The 15,700-nt window shown below is 46.0% G+C and overlaps 1 protein-coding gene across 1 annotated transcript in view; it reads right to left on the bottom strand.

Annotated features, from left to right (window-relative positions):
- Positions 1-15,477, bottom strand: part of col22a1 (collagen, type XXII, alpha 1) — a gene marked incomplete at both ends in the record, with an annotated part of 109,162 nt that extends 93,685 nt beyond the window's left edge. The window contains 3 exons of the mRNA XM_080735391.1: positions 4,658-4,738; positions 13,928-14,494; positions 15,384-15,477. Coding sequence (XP_080591517.1) covers positions 4,658-4,738; positions 13,928-14,494; positions 15,384-15,477 — 742 coding nt within the window. The remainder of the gene's footprint in view (positions 1-4,657; positions 4,739-13,927; positions 14,495-15,383) is intronic.
- Positions 15,478-15,700: the final 223 nt, after the last annotated feature.

Raw genomic sequence — 15,700 nt, 5'->3', positions numbered from 1 at the left:
TTCAGAAAAAAGGAGGGGGGCTGCGTCCGATTATGGACTTACGTGCTCTGAACAAGCACTTGAAAAAGTTCAAATTCAGGATGTTGACGTCAGAGTCACTGATGAAATCAGTGAGACAGGGGGATTTCCACTGTTCAGTGGACCTGAAGGACGCTTATCAGCACGTCCTCATTTATCCCCCACACAGGAAGTTCCTGCGGTTCGCCTTCGAGGGGCGCCTGTACGAGTACACGGTCCTCCCTTTCGGTCTTTCTCTGAGCCCTCGGGTTTTCGTGAAAGTGACCGAGGCAGCCATTGCTCCACTGAGGCATCAGGGAGTCAGGCTGGCGAACTACATAGACGATTGGATGATATCCGCCGCCTCCTGCTCAGAAGCGGCGCGCCATACCAATCTGGTGTTGTCACACCTGAAGGCCTTGGGTTTCAACGTCAACTTTGGCAAAAGTATGTTGTTACCCTCCCAGCAGATTTCCTTTATAGGAATATCTCTGGACTCGGCCACCATGTCCGCTCGCCTCTCCCCGGAGAGGGTGGACAGGTTTCTGGCTTGTCTGGGCTCCTTCCGACTGAACCAGGTGGTCAGGTACAAGGAGTGCATGAAGTTGACTGGGCTGATGGCTTCAGCAGTGCAACTTCTGCGTCTGGGCAGGTTTCATATGAGACCTTTCCAGCGGTGGTCACTGGCGCTCAGGATTCCTTCCCTGCAAGGGTACAGGAAGGTGACAGTCAGCCAGGTCTGCATGGACGCTCTGGTCCCATGGAGGGACCAGGCGTTGTTGACAAGTGGGGTCTCCATGGGCGAAGTGGTGTCACGCAAGGTGATCACCACAGACGCCAGCCGCTCGGGGTGGGGCGCCACCCACGAGGGGCGCTCAGCCAGGGGTCTTTGGACCCAGGCCATGTTGGAGTACCACATCAACTATCTGGAATTAATGGCGATCTACTTGGCGCTCAAGCATTTCGAACCATTTCTCCGGGGTTGCCATGTCCTGGTCAGGACGGACAACACGGCGGCCCTGTATTATCTCAACAAACAGGGCGGCCTCTCCTCGCGGACGCTGGATCAGCTGGCGCGCGAGATGACCCTCTGGTGCTTGCCTCGGTTGAGGTCCATCAGAGCCTCCCATGTCCCGGGCCTTCAGAACGGCGGCGCCGATCTGTTGTCCAGGGGGGAGCCTCGTTACGAGGATTGGTCTCTCCACCCTGCGGTGGTGAGGCAGATTTTCTCCAGGTTCGGTCGACCGCGAGTCGACCTCTTTGCCTCCCAGGAGAACGCGAAGTGCCCCCTTTACTTTTCAGTGAGGGGACCTTCTCCTCTGGGGATGGACGCGTTTGCTTACGAATGGCCACAAGGTCTTCTCTACGCGTTTCCACCCCTGGAACTGATTCTTCCCACTCTGGAGAGGATCAGATGTTCCAACCAGGAGGTTCTTCTGGTGACACCATCCAGGGGAGTGTGGAGGTCTCTGATCACCCCACTGCTCTCTCAACCCCCTTGGCGGCTTCCCTTGCTCAGGGATCTGCTGCGCCAGGCAGGGGACGAGATCTTCCATCCAGACCCACGGGGCCTAGACCTGTGGGTTTGGCCCGTGAGAGGGAGAACCTGCTTGCAGCAGGCTTCTCACCGATGGTTGTAGCCACTATTCAGAGTGCTAGAGCCCCCTCTACTAGGGCTGTGTATGATGGAAGATGGAATGCCTTTTTGGACTGGTGTGAGCTACAGGAGCCACCTGTGGTGGCTCATATAGCTTCGGCCCAGAAGGTGTTAGATTTCCTGCAGGACCGCCTGGACCTTGGTCTGGCGTTCTCTACACTGAGGGGTTATTTAGCGGCTATTGATGCCTGCCACCTGGGGGTGGCAGGCAAAGGCCTTTCTAAAATCCCTGAGGTGGTCCAGTTCATGCATGGTGTGGACCATTTGAGACCTGTGACCAGAGCCTTGTTTCCTGTTTGGGATCTACAAGTGGTTCTTGAGGGCCTTTGCAAGGCACCTTTTGAACCGATTGGGAGGACCTCTTTGAAACATTTAAGTTTCAAAACAGCTCTTTTGCTTGCCTTGTCTACGGCTAAGCGTGTGAGCGACCTTCATGCGCTCTCTGTGAGCCCTGATTGTATGAGGTTTCTCAATAATGACTCCAAGGTTCTTCTTAAACCTCATTTGAGTTTTATTCCTAAGAACCGAGTGGTCCCGAAGGAACCTGTTGTTTTGACGGCTTTCCATCCTCCTCCGTTTGCATCAGAGGAGGATAGGCGTCTTCATTGTCTTTGTCCAGTTAGGGCCCTGAAGGCCTACTGTGATAGGACGGTGGACAGCAGGTCTACTTCTCAGCTTTTCGTGGTCATGAATGCCCGTCAACGAAAAGCGGTGTCCAAACCCACTCTGTCGAGATGGCTTGTGGATGCTATTAGGTTGGCTTACACCCGGTCTGGGTCTGAAGTGCCGGAAGCACTTAAGGCCCACAGTACTAGGGGTGTGTCTACCTCTTGGGCTTTGTCCAAAGGTGTCTCCATTGAGGAGATTTGTGCAGCGGCGAATTGGTCTTCGCCGTCTACCTTTGCGACCTACTATCACCTGGACGTTGCGCCTTCTGCTATGGCGCATACGGTTCTGGGTGCTGCTGCCCTTCCTACTATGTAGTGGGGCGGCTCTCTCCCCTTCCTGAGATAGCATGTTGCTGTCTCTAGAATACGTGGGGGGACCCTGAGTTTTTCCCTTATATTATTGCAATTTTATAAGGTGGACCTGTGTCTGCCCTTAGTGCATAAGGCAGGCCTCGGTCTGTCAGGGTCTTTTTCTGTCTGAACACGCCCAGGCCCTGTGGGTCTGGGTCGGATCAGTCCTGAAAGGGGTCACGTCGGTTGACAGGACCTCCTTTCCGGGTGTGGTCGGTGTGCACGACAGTCTTGTCGGTTCATGACTTCTCGGGGAGTATATGAGTCCCAATGGGGGACCTTGTCTGGAGGTATGACAATAAACGTATAGGTTCCGAACGGAACCATGTTTATTTAATACCGGAGGACAAGGTCCCCCAGAATAAAGCCCCTCGGTTCGCTAGTTGCGGGCGCAGAGGTGCGGCTTTAGAGGAAGTTATGATAGCCCGCAGGGCTTATATACACTCGGGGGCGGTGCCCTCGTTTGTGATTGACAGCCCTACCGACAAATGATATTTCTCGTACGGGAGCTTATGAGTTTTACTCTGTTGCAGCGCCAGATGGCGCTGATATCCCAATGGGGGACCTTGTCCTCCGGTATTAAATAAACATGGTTCCGTTCGGAACCTATACGGTTTCTGGTGTTACACTCAAAACTTCCCTTTGGCCACCAATAGCAATTTAACCGTCTGTCCGTGCGTCCTTGTGTCTGTCCATTTATCTAAGGTGTGTGTGTGTGTGTCTGTCTGTCTGTCTAAGATAGCTGTGTAAGTGACCCAGATGAAGCAGTCTTATAGGTTGTATAGGTAGCATATGTGCAGACTAAAGTCTATACTTGAAGAGATATACCTGCACATTGTAAAACATTATTTACTGTATTGACTGTTGTCAATTCCATGAAGTCCGCAGTAGCAGAGGAGTCAAGCAGCTGTGTGTGTCTGTGCATGCGTGCGTGCATGCGTAAGTGCACCGTGTGTGTGTGAGCGCGTGTGTGTGCGCGTGTGTGCGTGGCGTGCGTGCGTCTGTTTTCCCTCTTAGCGTGATGAATGTGTGTGGGAGGTACAGACAGGAACCCACATCCCCATAGACATTCTTATGACAACATTCTACCTATCTGGCTGTGCTACTAAAGATTTCTGAGAAACTCATGAACACAGAAGAAGCATGATGCGATCTACGGTAAAAAGAGAGTGTGCTGCAGTAGCTATGCTGTGAAGCAGTGGTTCCCACACCTTTTAGCTTAAGACCCAAAAGAGAAATTTGATGTCTCCCTGGGGGCCTAAACTATAGTGAAAATAGCAGATCTACAAGCTTATGATGCGTTGCTATTTTCTTTGCAATTTTCTTTGCTGTTTTTGAATAGCAAAGTAACTAGTAACCAAAGCTGTCAAATAATCATACAGTAGTAGTAGTAGTGTAACAAGTACAAATTTGTCTCTGAGATGAGATGTAGTGGAGTAGAAGTGTATAAAGTAAGACAAAATGGAAAATTCTCAATGTATCTCCAAATTGTACTTATGGTACTGTAAGTACAGTACTCGAGTGAAAGTACCGTAGTTATTTTTCCACCACTGATCTTAACACTGCATGTGGAAGTCACAGAATTTGAAAGGTTCTAGTATCCCCATCTATTGTCATGATGTATCACCCGAGGACGTCCCCAATTTGTTTTCCCAAAGTCTTTGCACGCATTTACAAGAATTCTTCAGCATTTCTTTACTCTGATGACAGATTCGACACATCAGTTAAACAAACTTAATGAATGTGCATGAGTGTCCTTAAATCATTTAGAAGATTCTGTGAGTAATGTTTTCTTATTTCTTCTGTGTTATTCTCTGCCCTCCAAAAGAATAATAACCTGTCCAGCATCTGGACTGTGCACATCAGTTTGTGTTGCCTGAATCATGCTTGTCCTCAGCAATTCGTATCGCTGTTGTTCTGCATACGTACAAAAAGGGGGGGCTGTGGAAAATGTTTGGAGAAATAAGCGGCCATTTTCACATACCTGGAACCTCTTCAAGACCATAACTGGTACTGCCGGGCTTAAAGCGATCTGCTTGCACCTTCATGTTTGGACACAGCACATCTGAGGGGAGCAAAAAGGAAAATAGTTTAGCAAAAACAAGCCCCGAGTGGCAATCCATCCATCAGGAAATAAACACGATTATACAGCACGATTAGAATGATGCTTTCTTAATAGCAAGAGCCTCAGCAGCATCCCTATTCTTCGCCGTGGACTGAAGACTCACCTTTTCAGACTCCACCTAAACCCTTAGCACTACAGAAAAAATCAATGACCATACATGAAGCTAGTTAGCATTTTTTATTTTATTTTATTTTTTTTAGGTTTTTTAGAACTTTGATAATATTGTGTTTTTTCTAGATAGATATCCATTTGCATTTGTTATATTGTTGATGATGTACTGACATATTATCTTGTTTATTATTGTGATGTTATCTGCTTATTGTAAGTCACTTTGGATTAAAAGCGTCTGCTAAATGCCTAAACTGTAAACTGAGCAAACATTCGGCAGAGATTTGGTGTAGACGGAAAAAAATAGAGGGCCTAGCTTGGCCCCCTGGGGAACTCCAAGCAATGAAGTACAGTATACTCTATAGGGTGGCGAACAAAAGTGCGGTTGTTACATCTTTATAGCTTGCATGTGCTTTTGAAAGTATACTAGGACTGTTTTACAATACGCAAACAAGCTCTTGAAAGTGTTTACGAGCAGTTTGACTGACGGTTCTCTGTCGGGGCAGAAACCTTGTACTGTATCTCCATATTTCAACTTTTTAGTTTTGTTCTTAAATGAATGGCCTATAGTTCATCATGGGGCGGCAGTGGCACAGGGGTAGTGTCCGGCTTGTGAACCGGAAGGTGCCCAGTTTGTTCCAAAAATTAAATGTTTTAGCAAATTCAACATAAAAAAAGGCGGAACCAGGGCGGGACAAGGCAGAAAGAGCCTGCTGGTTGGTCTGTCAGGGACCAATTAGAAGGCTGACAAAGGGTGAATTGCTCCCCATGAGCAGGTTGGTGCCTTGCATGGTTTCCTCCGCTGTCGGTGAATGAATGTGTGTGTGAATGGGTGATTGTAATGCATGTAATGCAAAGAATCTTTGCAAAGCACCTTGAATAAAGGCGCTATAGCCTATAAATGCATAGTAGTCTTCTATATTGTAATTGTTATATATCGTCACTGTCAGGCGGAAACCTTGTATCTCCAAGTTTCAAATGTGTACGTTTTTTCGCAAAGTAAAGCCCTGCTTCATCAGGCAAGGCCGTCACACAAAAGTAGTGAAAACAGCAGATCTACAAGCACACAAAGCCTGTGCTTGTAGATCGGCTGTTTTCATTAGTGTAGTTCATTTTTTTAAATGATAATAAAAAACGAATGGTTTTGGACATACAAGGTTTTCACCCGACAACGACGATATATATGTGTGTGTATATGTGTGTGTGTGTGTGTGTGTGTGTGTGTGTGTGTGTGTGTGTGTGTGTGTGTGTGTGTGCGTGTGCGTGTGCGTGTGTGTGTGTGTGTGTGTGTGTGTGTGTACGCGCGCGCGCGCGCGTGTATTTCGGTCATATGAGGTTTTCACCCAATGTTTTGATGGTTTTAGGAAGCAGGTGTCCCACTTGGAGGAGTGTCATGTGATCCGACCCAGCGCGGCCCAGACAGACTGAGAGACTGTCCCCCTGGGAGCTGAGGCCACAGACCCCTGGAGGTAACACTTTTAGATCTCCCACCACACAGTCAGACATGTTTCAAAAGCTTGGCTCTGCTGTCCAAGCGATGCTGGTGGTGACAGTGAGAAAGGCAAAACCATGAGATGCCTTGTGGGTCAAGTTTATGTTTGGCGGCGCCTTTTCTTTTCTGTCTATTTGTGTCAAGGTGCATGCCACTTTTATGGCTAAAGACACTTTTGAACAACTGCTTAAGCCTTAGAGAGACTTCAAATGAGATTGTTACTCTAGCTTTAGTGCCTATTAACTTGAATTAGAAACAGTCTCTGCGTGTGCATAACTGGAGTCCAAGGAGGTGGTGTCCATATCCATATCCGTTTCCTTTTCCAGGTTATTTCTCCCATAATGTAAATTCATTTGATTGGTTTTGTCTTGAACCAGAAACACATGCCACTTAATCAGAGAGTCTTTAACTGTAGGTCTCACTTTACCTCTAAACTATCTCTTCCCCAAAAATGGCATATCTACAAGGCTCACACTGCATCACACGATAAACCATTTTCACCAACTGTTCGCCACAGAATAGTCTGTTAACACGTTGATGGACAAAGTACAGTAACATAACAACAGTGATCTTCCTGGTCCCCGTCATTCAGTTCCCCTTCAGCCAATGCACTAGGCCTTCTGTGTTTTTTAACGTATACAAGAATGATTCAAGGTTATTTTAACATGCACAAGGTGGGATGGGCGATGTCACAAAACCTGAACACAACTGTCATTACAGTAGGCCTATTACATACCTAAAGTACAGCATAGGCATGTTCATAATAGTCTCATTCAATGTAGGCCCAACATTTTGTCTATACTCTATAGTGTCTATTGTTGAAATCAAATACTCAGACACTCAAAAGTTCTGTAGTGGATCATGTATCTGCCAAAATATGTGCCGTCAAACCCTGTAATTTCCATAAATCACAGCTGTGTAAAATGTGTCAAGTTTGAAGCCTTCAACCTTTGCGGTGATCCGTTTTATGGGGAAGATTCTGTTGATACGGCTTGTTTTCCTGTGACACGCGAACTCTCCTGCTGTGTCTATTTCCAGAGAATCCAAACAGGCATTTCACTGCAGCCTTAAAGTGTCTGTATTATATTCACAGGCTGACTTTGGTGAAGCGGTTGAGATGTTATATTTTTTTTGTACTGTACGTACATTTCATTGTCCCTGACATCTATTGTGATATTTTGTTTGTTTTGTGCAGAATTTTCGGTCTACTTATAACTGAAATTGAAGGTGTGCTCTTTTTTCCTTCTTCCTCCTCTGTCTGCGTATAACCCTTTTACGTCCCTTTAAAGTCCTTTAAAAGAGATAATGGCAGGCTTTCGGGAAGAACACTGTAGGGATTCTTGGTCTGTATTGTTTATAAAGCCAAAGTTTTACCGAAAATTACACTTCCGTGAATGGGTGCGAGTGCGTCACTCTTTTTTTTTAAAGACAGTGCTTATAGGCTGAACACTGAGACTTACATAGCAAAGCATGCTGCATAGCTGAGCAACTCCCTGCTCTTGTGGCCCTGAAGCTATAATTTACGAATGTGCCCCGGAGTTAAAATGGACGCAACGTAAAGCCATGCTGGATGAGTTGAACAGGTCCAGCATTGGACTCGCTGAAGGGGGATGTGGATCCATGCTTCTGCTTCTGATATCCCCATCCAGGGGCGTCACAAGGGGGGGGAGTGGGACTGAGTTACTAGGGCCCAAGGTGGAGGGGCCTTATGTTTTATACTTTAACTATAGAAAAATAGCAGATATACAAGCTCACAGCGCTCACAGCGCGGAGTGCCTGAGCTTGTAGATCTGCTATTTTTGAAAAGTCGTGAAAATGTGTGCAGATCTTTGAATATTTGTATTTTTAAGCGAACATTTGTAACAAAAATTTTGCTTCTGGGGGTCCTTGGAACTAAATATTTTGAGATGGGGGTCCGTGGTCAAATACATATCATTTTGGGGGTCCTTCACATGAAAAAGTTTGAGCACCACTGACATAGAAACATATATATATATATATATATATATATATATACCAGAATTTGGTGCAACACCCCTGGATTTAGTATGAATGAAGTCAGCGCTGGACAACTGCTGCATCTGTTGTGCCGCTAGCATGTGGCAACTGGCATCATTCCGGGTTATATAGGGTCAAATATGTCTAGTTTATGACCTAGTTTTGTGATGCTAAGCCAGCTAGCTCTCTGAAAGGCACCGGTCAGTGTGTATAGGACTGAGTAAATAGAGGCCTGTACTTAAAAACGTTTGATTAAAAAGTGAAAAGCATTTGGACATGGAGCTGGCTGGATGTTAAGAAGACCCACTTGAAACATTAGAGCTGTAATTTTCCTGGGAGCAAAAATAACCAGCATTGCTTGGCGAGCCAGCTAGACTTACATTGACCACCGACGTACTTAGAAATACACTCAAAACATGGTGATCTTAGAGATTACACATTTACAGAAGGAAAACACTGAGATGACCATGAAGCTTTTTTCGTTTTGCTCATTCAGAGAATGTATTTTGAAGCCGTGGATCACTTTACACCAGAGGATAGGGGTGTGCGATATGGAAAAATACAATATCACGATATTTTCCGAAGCTCCGTATCACGATACACAATTTTATCACAATTCTTTTTCACATTGGTTTTTATGGTTATTTTTCAAGTTACTTGACAAAAACTAGACTCTCTGTGTTCCTTTTGGGAGGTCTAAATTGAACTTTACAAGTATGTAACTCTGACAGTATACGGGTCCCCTTACGGGTCCATTTGGTTTCATTTGTATACGGTCAGAGTTAAGTGGAGACCTTGACATTTTAAAGTTTGAGAACTTCTGATTTAGACCAAAAAGCAGGTTTAAATTGAATTCTGCAATGAACCTCTGTATTAACAGGATTTTTTACAAGGCTCCCTCATTTGTATCACGATATATACGATACATCTAAAAAGGCATATCGTGGAGACATTGTATCGTCTCAACGATAATTATCACCATATCGCCCACCCCTACCAGAGGATCTAAAACCTTTTAGTCGTGGACCCCCACTTGAAAAGATGTTGTGCCAGGGACCCCGATAAGAGAAGATTTGTCAAGGATCTTTAAAATACATTTCCAAAAATATCTGAAAAAATCGCTCAAGTCTTTAAGAAGGTTTAAGTAGGACTTAACTGTTCCTAATTTTGCTGGGGACCACCTTGAACCCCCTCCCCCCCGCTTCCCAAGGGGATCCCCGGACCCCACATTGTGAACCAGTGCTTTAACACAGCTCCCTATATGCGCAAAGGCTTCCTCTACACATCATGTCACTATAAATAAAGAACAAGCTGCTTTATTGAGCCCTTGGTACTGGATTGGAATCTATGGTGTCAAAGGGCAGCGTCAAAGGTTAAGGGCTTTCAAATGAATACACGAGCACCTCGTGCAGCTCAAGTGACTCTTGAGGTTCATCAGTGACTAAACTCTCCTCGTGGAGTTCCACTGGTACAGTGTGTTATCAGTCAGGTTGAGAAGTGTCTCTCCAGTGGATCAGTGGGTTTTCACAGTGGTTTTCAACCTTTTCTGGCCATGACCCCCCCCCCCCCCCCCCCCCCCAAATAATCATATTTGAAATGGGGACCCCCCACCCTGATGATAAGCACTTGGAATTTTGGAGTTGAGGCATTCCATTTTTCGGTTCCTCAGAATCAGATACAGTAAATATTGTGAATAGCAGAAGTTCACAAGCTTTAGATGGTCTATTCTCACAATTTGTGCCTCTTTCTTATGTTTTAAAAGTTTTTATAGTAGGCTATACTTTGTTGATTACTTTTGATATAATGAATGGTCTTTTTCATTTCCGTCTTTTTGAGGTATTAAAAAGCTCTTCAAAGTCCTAACATTTTCACTTCACAGTCATCTGGGGACCTCCCACCCCCAAGAGTCATGTGGGGATCCCCCTGTGGGTCCTGAACCACAGATTACGAACCAGTGTGGGTTATCAATCTATAGAACACACCCCGATACTGTAGCCTGCACTGCAGAACAAAAACAACCCACAATGGCGGAGTCGGCCACGCCCCCCGCATGCGCGCCTCAAAGCATCGTACGGTGGCATCGCTCACAGCGTTTTTTTTGTGAAGTGGGCAGATGGCTCAGAGCAAACATGTAATTGAGTTTGACTCTTATTTTACCCCTCAACCACCGACCGAGCCTAACCACGAAACCCCACCCCACCCCGAAAGAGGTGGTGTTGCACATGCATGAGCGCACATGGGCTTCCTCCTCTCGACTGGAGCGTCTCTTTCCCCGCTGCTGCTCCCATGCTCTGCTGACAAGCAGGGGTGTCGCACCAAATTCTGGGGCCTGGGTACTTTAACTATTGAAAAATAGCAGATCTGTAAGCTCGCAGCGCGGCACCGAGTGCCGCGCTGCGAGCTTGTAGATCTGCTATTTTTGAAAAATCTTGAAAATGTGTGCAAGTCTTTGAATGTTTCAAATCCTTCTAAGGTTTTTGGGTTTCTATGTCAGTGGTGCTCAAACCTTTTCATGTGAAGGACCCCCAAAATGATATGTATTTGTCCACGGACCCCCATATCAAAATATAGATTTGCAAAAATGTTCACGACTTTTCAAAAACCGCGCTGTGAGCTTGTAGCCTGTGAGCTTATTCTCTAATGCCAGTCCCTTTCGCTGTGAGCTTGTAGATCTGCTATTTTTCAATAGCTAAAGTACAACATAATTCCAGGCCCCTCCACCTTGGGCCCTAGTAACTCAGCCCCACTCCCCCCCCCCCCCCCCCCCCCCCCCTTGTGACGCCCCTGGTCCCCGCTGCTGCTCCCATGCTTATTTGCTGCCAAGAGATGAATTGTATGAGGAGGGTGGTGGGATACACAGACACACACAAAAGTGCCTTGTAAATGACAGTTTTCTAAAGCGGGGACATTGCTGTGGTATGAGCTTGCCCCTGTGCGTCTGGTGCGGAGGTGTGAAACACTGGAAAGCCTCAGTTATACTGTAACCTCAACCTTCTTGTTTTCTCCAGAGAGCACTGCACCAAGAACCACCTCTCAGCACAGAGGAATACCAATCCGTTCGCCCGTTTGGCCGTTCGCCCAGGGCGTCTATCCGGCGTAATGTTAAAACGTTAACATAAAACCTACGCTTTTATATAAATGGAGTAAAAGTACAATATCTGGATCCGAGATTTAGTGGAGTCAAAGTGAAAGTATTGCAAATTGGAAATACTCAAGTAAAGTAAAAGAAAAATACCTCAAAATTGTACTTTTGTACAGTTAAGTACAGTACAGCCCCACCTTCCCACCAGCGCGGTGAGCGTGAGACCGGCGGAAAAGATTTGGGCGAACGGCCAAACGGGCGAAAGGATCTGTTACCGCACAGAGACACACACTGTCAGAACAATGAGCCAACGGTGCTCGCATTGGCCATTACAGGTGCTAATTGCCAGTGATGGGCAGTAGCTAGCTACTGTACAAGTAGCTAAGCTACATAGCTTAACTACATTTCTAAGTAGCTTAACAGAAATGTACTACATTTCTCTGGGGATAGCTTGTAGTGTATAGTTAGCTATATTTAATCAGAGTAACTATGTAGCTTACTACATTTTCCAAATAGCTTGCCCTCATGGATGGGAAAAATAAATAAATGTCCCTAATAGTGAGGGGACATTCAAGACGTCTGACCCCCCTCCCCAGGGTGACAAGTTAAGGACTTAAGACATTTTAATAATACAGAAATAAATAAATAAAAGTAGTGTCGATTATAGGTTAGCAACTTTTGCCATGTACAGTTGCTTGTAGCTTAGGCAACTACATTTCTTTGGGGATAGCTTCGCTGTAGCTTTAGCTATATTTAATCGAGTGTAACTTGTAGCTTAGGTAACTACATTTTCCAAGTAGCTTGCCCATCACTGCTAACTGGAAATAATAAGAAAAGAGAAAAAGACAAACGTGGATTTTTTTGGTTCTCAAATAGCTGTGTGGGGAAGTGACAAAGTGTGTGTGGGGAAGTGGCAAAGTGTGTGTGTGTGTGTGTGTGTGTGTGTGTGTGTGTGTGTGTGTGTGTGTGTGTGTGTGTGTGTGTGTGTGTGTGTGTGTGTGTGTGTTTGCGTTCTCTTGAAGGAGATGGATGCTCTACACGCCAGCGCTTCGAATTCCTGACTAAAATTAGCCGGACAGAAAAGCAAAGGATGCCTCGCCACTCCTCGCCACAAACACTAAATAAAGAGGAAAGAGGAAACGGCATGATTGCATGGTTTAGCGCACCGATAAGCAGTGACACTGCTCTCAACTTCTGGCTCTGATGTTGAGTTTGACACGGCAGAGGAAGGATTAGTGCAGAGAGAGTTCACAGCTAGACATGATAACCCACTGATCCACTGAGAGAGAGTTCACAGCTAGACTGGTGATAACCCACTGATCCACAGGGAGAGAGTTCACAACTACTGTAGACTGATAACCCGAATACCTTTTGCTCACGTATTTGTTTGCACGTTGGGCTGGATACGATGACACTGTGACCTTGTTTTTTTTTTTTTATTCTGCATAGTGCAGGCTATTTGCATAGGCATATACTACATCATGTTGTTCATTATTGATGGTGCTTCTGTAATGCTATTTCTTCCCTCTGTATTGTCTTTGTATCTGTAAGCCGTTTCAACTCTTCAGTATTTTAACTTGTTTTGCCTTTCTATTTAAGTCAGAGAAGGCCATAAAAATAGCAAAAATAGCTGATCAGCTGATACAAGCTCAATGTTCTGCAAATCCCCTGAAAATCTACTGTCTTGCCAATGGCAGGACGTCTGAAGTTTTTAAATGGCACATCCGTATACTGTATCTGAGGTGCAAGTGCAAACAATATGCGTCAGCATTGAGCTTGTGAGACGGATTGTATGTACCGGTATGGTGATATTATCTTTTCCTGTCCTGACAGAAAAAATATGGCTGCGCACAGGGACCGTCAACATGGAAAATTAACACAGGACGTCCAAATATTTGTTCTTCCAAGCTACCGAGCCACAAAAAGTTGCCGAATCCACGCAATAAGCTTTGTTTGTGCCCCAACACACTCAAATGTAATTGTCCGAGGCATGTAAGGGTCCATTTGGTCCCTAAAAGAACCCCTCTTTGAGAACAACTTGCTAATACAGTGGTTCTCAACCTGTGGGTCGGGACCCCCAGGGGGATCCCCAAATAATCTTGGGGGGTCCCCAGATGATCGAAACATTGTTTTCTCACTCAACAGTAAACAAACCAACATAACATTTAAGTGTATAGAGGTTATCTGCACATTTCTAAAGTGAAAATTTTAGGACTTTTTAGTACCTCTGGTCAAACATTGGTCAAATTATCAAATATTAGAGGCGTTTTGAGCATTTAGATCTTCTATTTTCACAATGGAATAGATCGGGTCCCCAGTTCAAATTATGATTATTTTTGGGGGTCGCAGCCTGAAAAGGTTGAGAACCACTGATTTGGACCACCCTAACAGAACCCCTCTTTGAGAACAACTCGCTAATAGAATGCCATCTTGATGGGGTTATACTCACTCTCGCAGAGTCTCCTCCTCAGCCGGGCCCTCAGCTGGTCGATGGCGTTGAAATCCTGCACGTGGAAGACGTGCGCGCTCTTGGGCTCCGCGGCTATCTCCTCCAGCTCCACCCGCAGCGCCTCCCCGATGCCCACGGCGAACATCCTGATCCCGGCCTTAGCGGCCGCCTTGGAGGGCTCCAGCACGTAATCCTGGCTTCGGCCGTCCGTGAGGAGGATGGCCACCTTCTGGATGCCCCGGGCCGGGGGCCTGGCGCCGTTCCTCTCGTTGAAGATGTTGGTGGTGGTGTAGCTGATGGCGTCCCCGGTCATGGTGTTCCCCCCCAGGTAGCGTATGTTGCGGGCGGCCTGCTTCACCTCCGCCAGGGTCTTGTGCCGGCCCAGGTTGAACTCGGTGGTGGGCCGGTCGCTGTAACGCACCACGGCCACGCGCGTCTTGTCGGCCGCCACGTCGAAAGACTCCACCAGGTTGGAAACCCATTGCCGGATCTTCTCGAAGTTCTCTTTCCCGACGCTGGAGGAGGTGTCCAGGATGAAGGCCAGGTCGTAGTGGACATTTTTACACCCTGGGGAAAAGCAAAAAGCACATTTTTATTTTATCCACTTAATCCCTATACTTAGTTGACCGGAGTCAATCAGGACTTTATACTAGGGCCCCTGATGTTTTCACTCTTCACGTGGTTAATGAAGAAGTTTGGTTAAAGAGGTTTCCAGTTGGACAGGAGGCCAGTACTTTACAAGGCTATGGTTCCATGAAGAACCATCACCAAACAACCAATTTATTTAGCGAATGGTTATTTGTGTTCCTCTGGTACAGGAGATTATTATTTTTTAAATCAAAGTTCTTTGTGGCCAAACTCCAATTTTGGCCCTGTCTTAATAAGAACATTCGCAAACATTCACCTAAAATAGCCAGTCTACAAGCTCACAACGAACGTGTTGCACTGAGATGTGTTGTGAGCTTGTGGATGGGTTATTATTTTAGATACAGAGCCCTGGGAGGCACTGGTCAATGAAGTATATATGGTTTTAAGAGATGTTACAGTTCCTGTATCCACAAGTTTCCTATGATGCCCACCTTTCACAAAAGGGCTCATGGGACATTGTCCCATGAGCCCTTTTGTGAAAGGTGGGCATCACTTCCTGCTCCTCAGCCATTTCATTCTGACCGCTGTGAGCCTGTCACACCTGAATCACTGCAAGTTGATTACTTGCTGCATTGTTGAATCGGCTGTGTGGAGGAAGTGGAGCACACATTTCCCCCCAGTAAGCTCACTTGGAAACATGTGGATAGAACAATTAAAATAAAAAGTATAAACAACCTTGGTATGAAAGGTTCTTTCTAGAACCAACAATTGTTATTCTATGGCATCACTCCAAAGAACCAGTTTGGGTTGGCACCTTTAGTTTGTGTGTGTTCAGTAATGTTCATTCATGCAGAATCAATGGTCTTACCTGCCCTGCTCTGCGCCTCTGCTCTCTCTCCTAAAAGAGTTACGGCCAGAATGATCAAGACCAGGCTAACCCTAAATCCCAGTCGTACTTCCATGGTTTTGGCCTCGGGTCAGTAGCTCCTGTTCCCTCAGGCTGCGACCACCATCAAGTTTTCCACGCTGTGGAGATGTCATTGGAAATAATCAGTGATTTACCATCGCAGGTTCTCAGTCAAGTTTATAACCGCTGTACAGTTGCCCAAAGGTTTTCAAGCAATGCTGCCTGCAAGCATTTTGTGTTGAGCAGAGTACGTGGTTTTCATAGTCGGGTCCAGGGAC

Source organism: Nannobrachium achirus, assembly GCF_963921795.1.
Source record: "Nannobrachium achirus genome assembly, chromosome: 10".
Lineage (NCBI taxonomy): Eukaryota > Metazoa > Chordata > Actinopteri > Myctophiformes > Myctophidae > Nannobrachium > Nannobrachium achirus.
The sequence above is the reverse complement of the archived record's forward strand: the minus strand, read 5'-3'. Positions and strand labels throughout refer to the sequence as shown.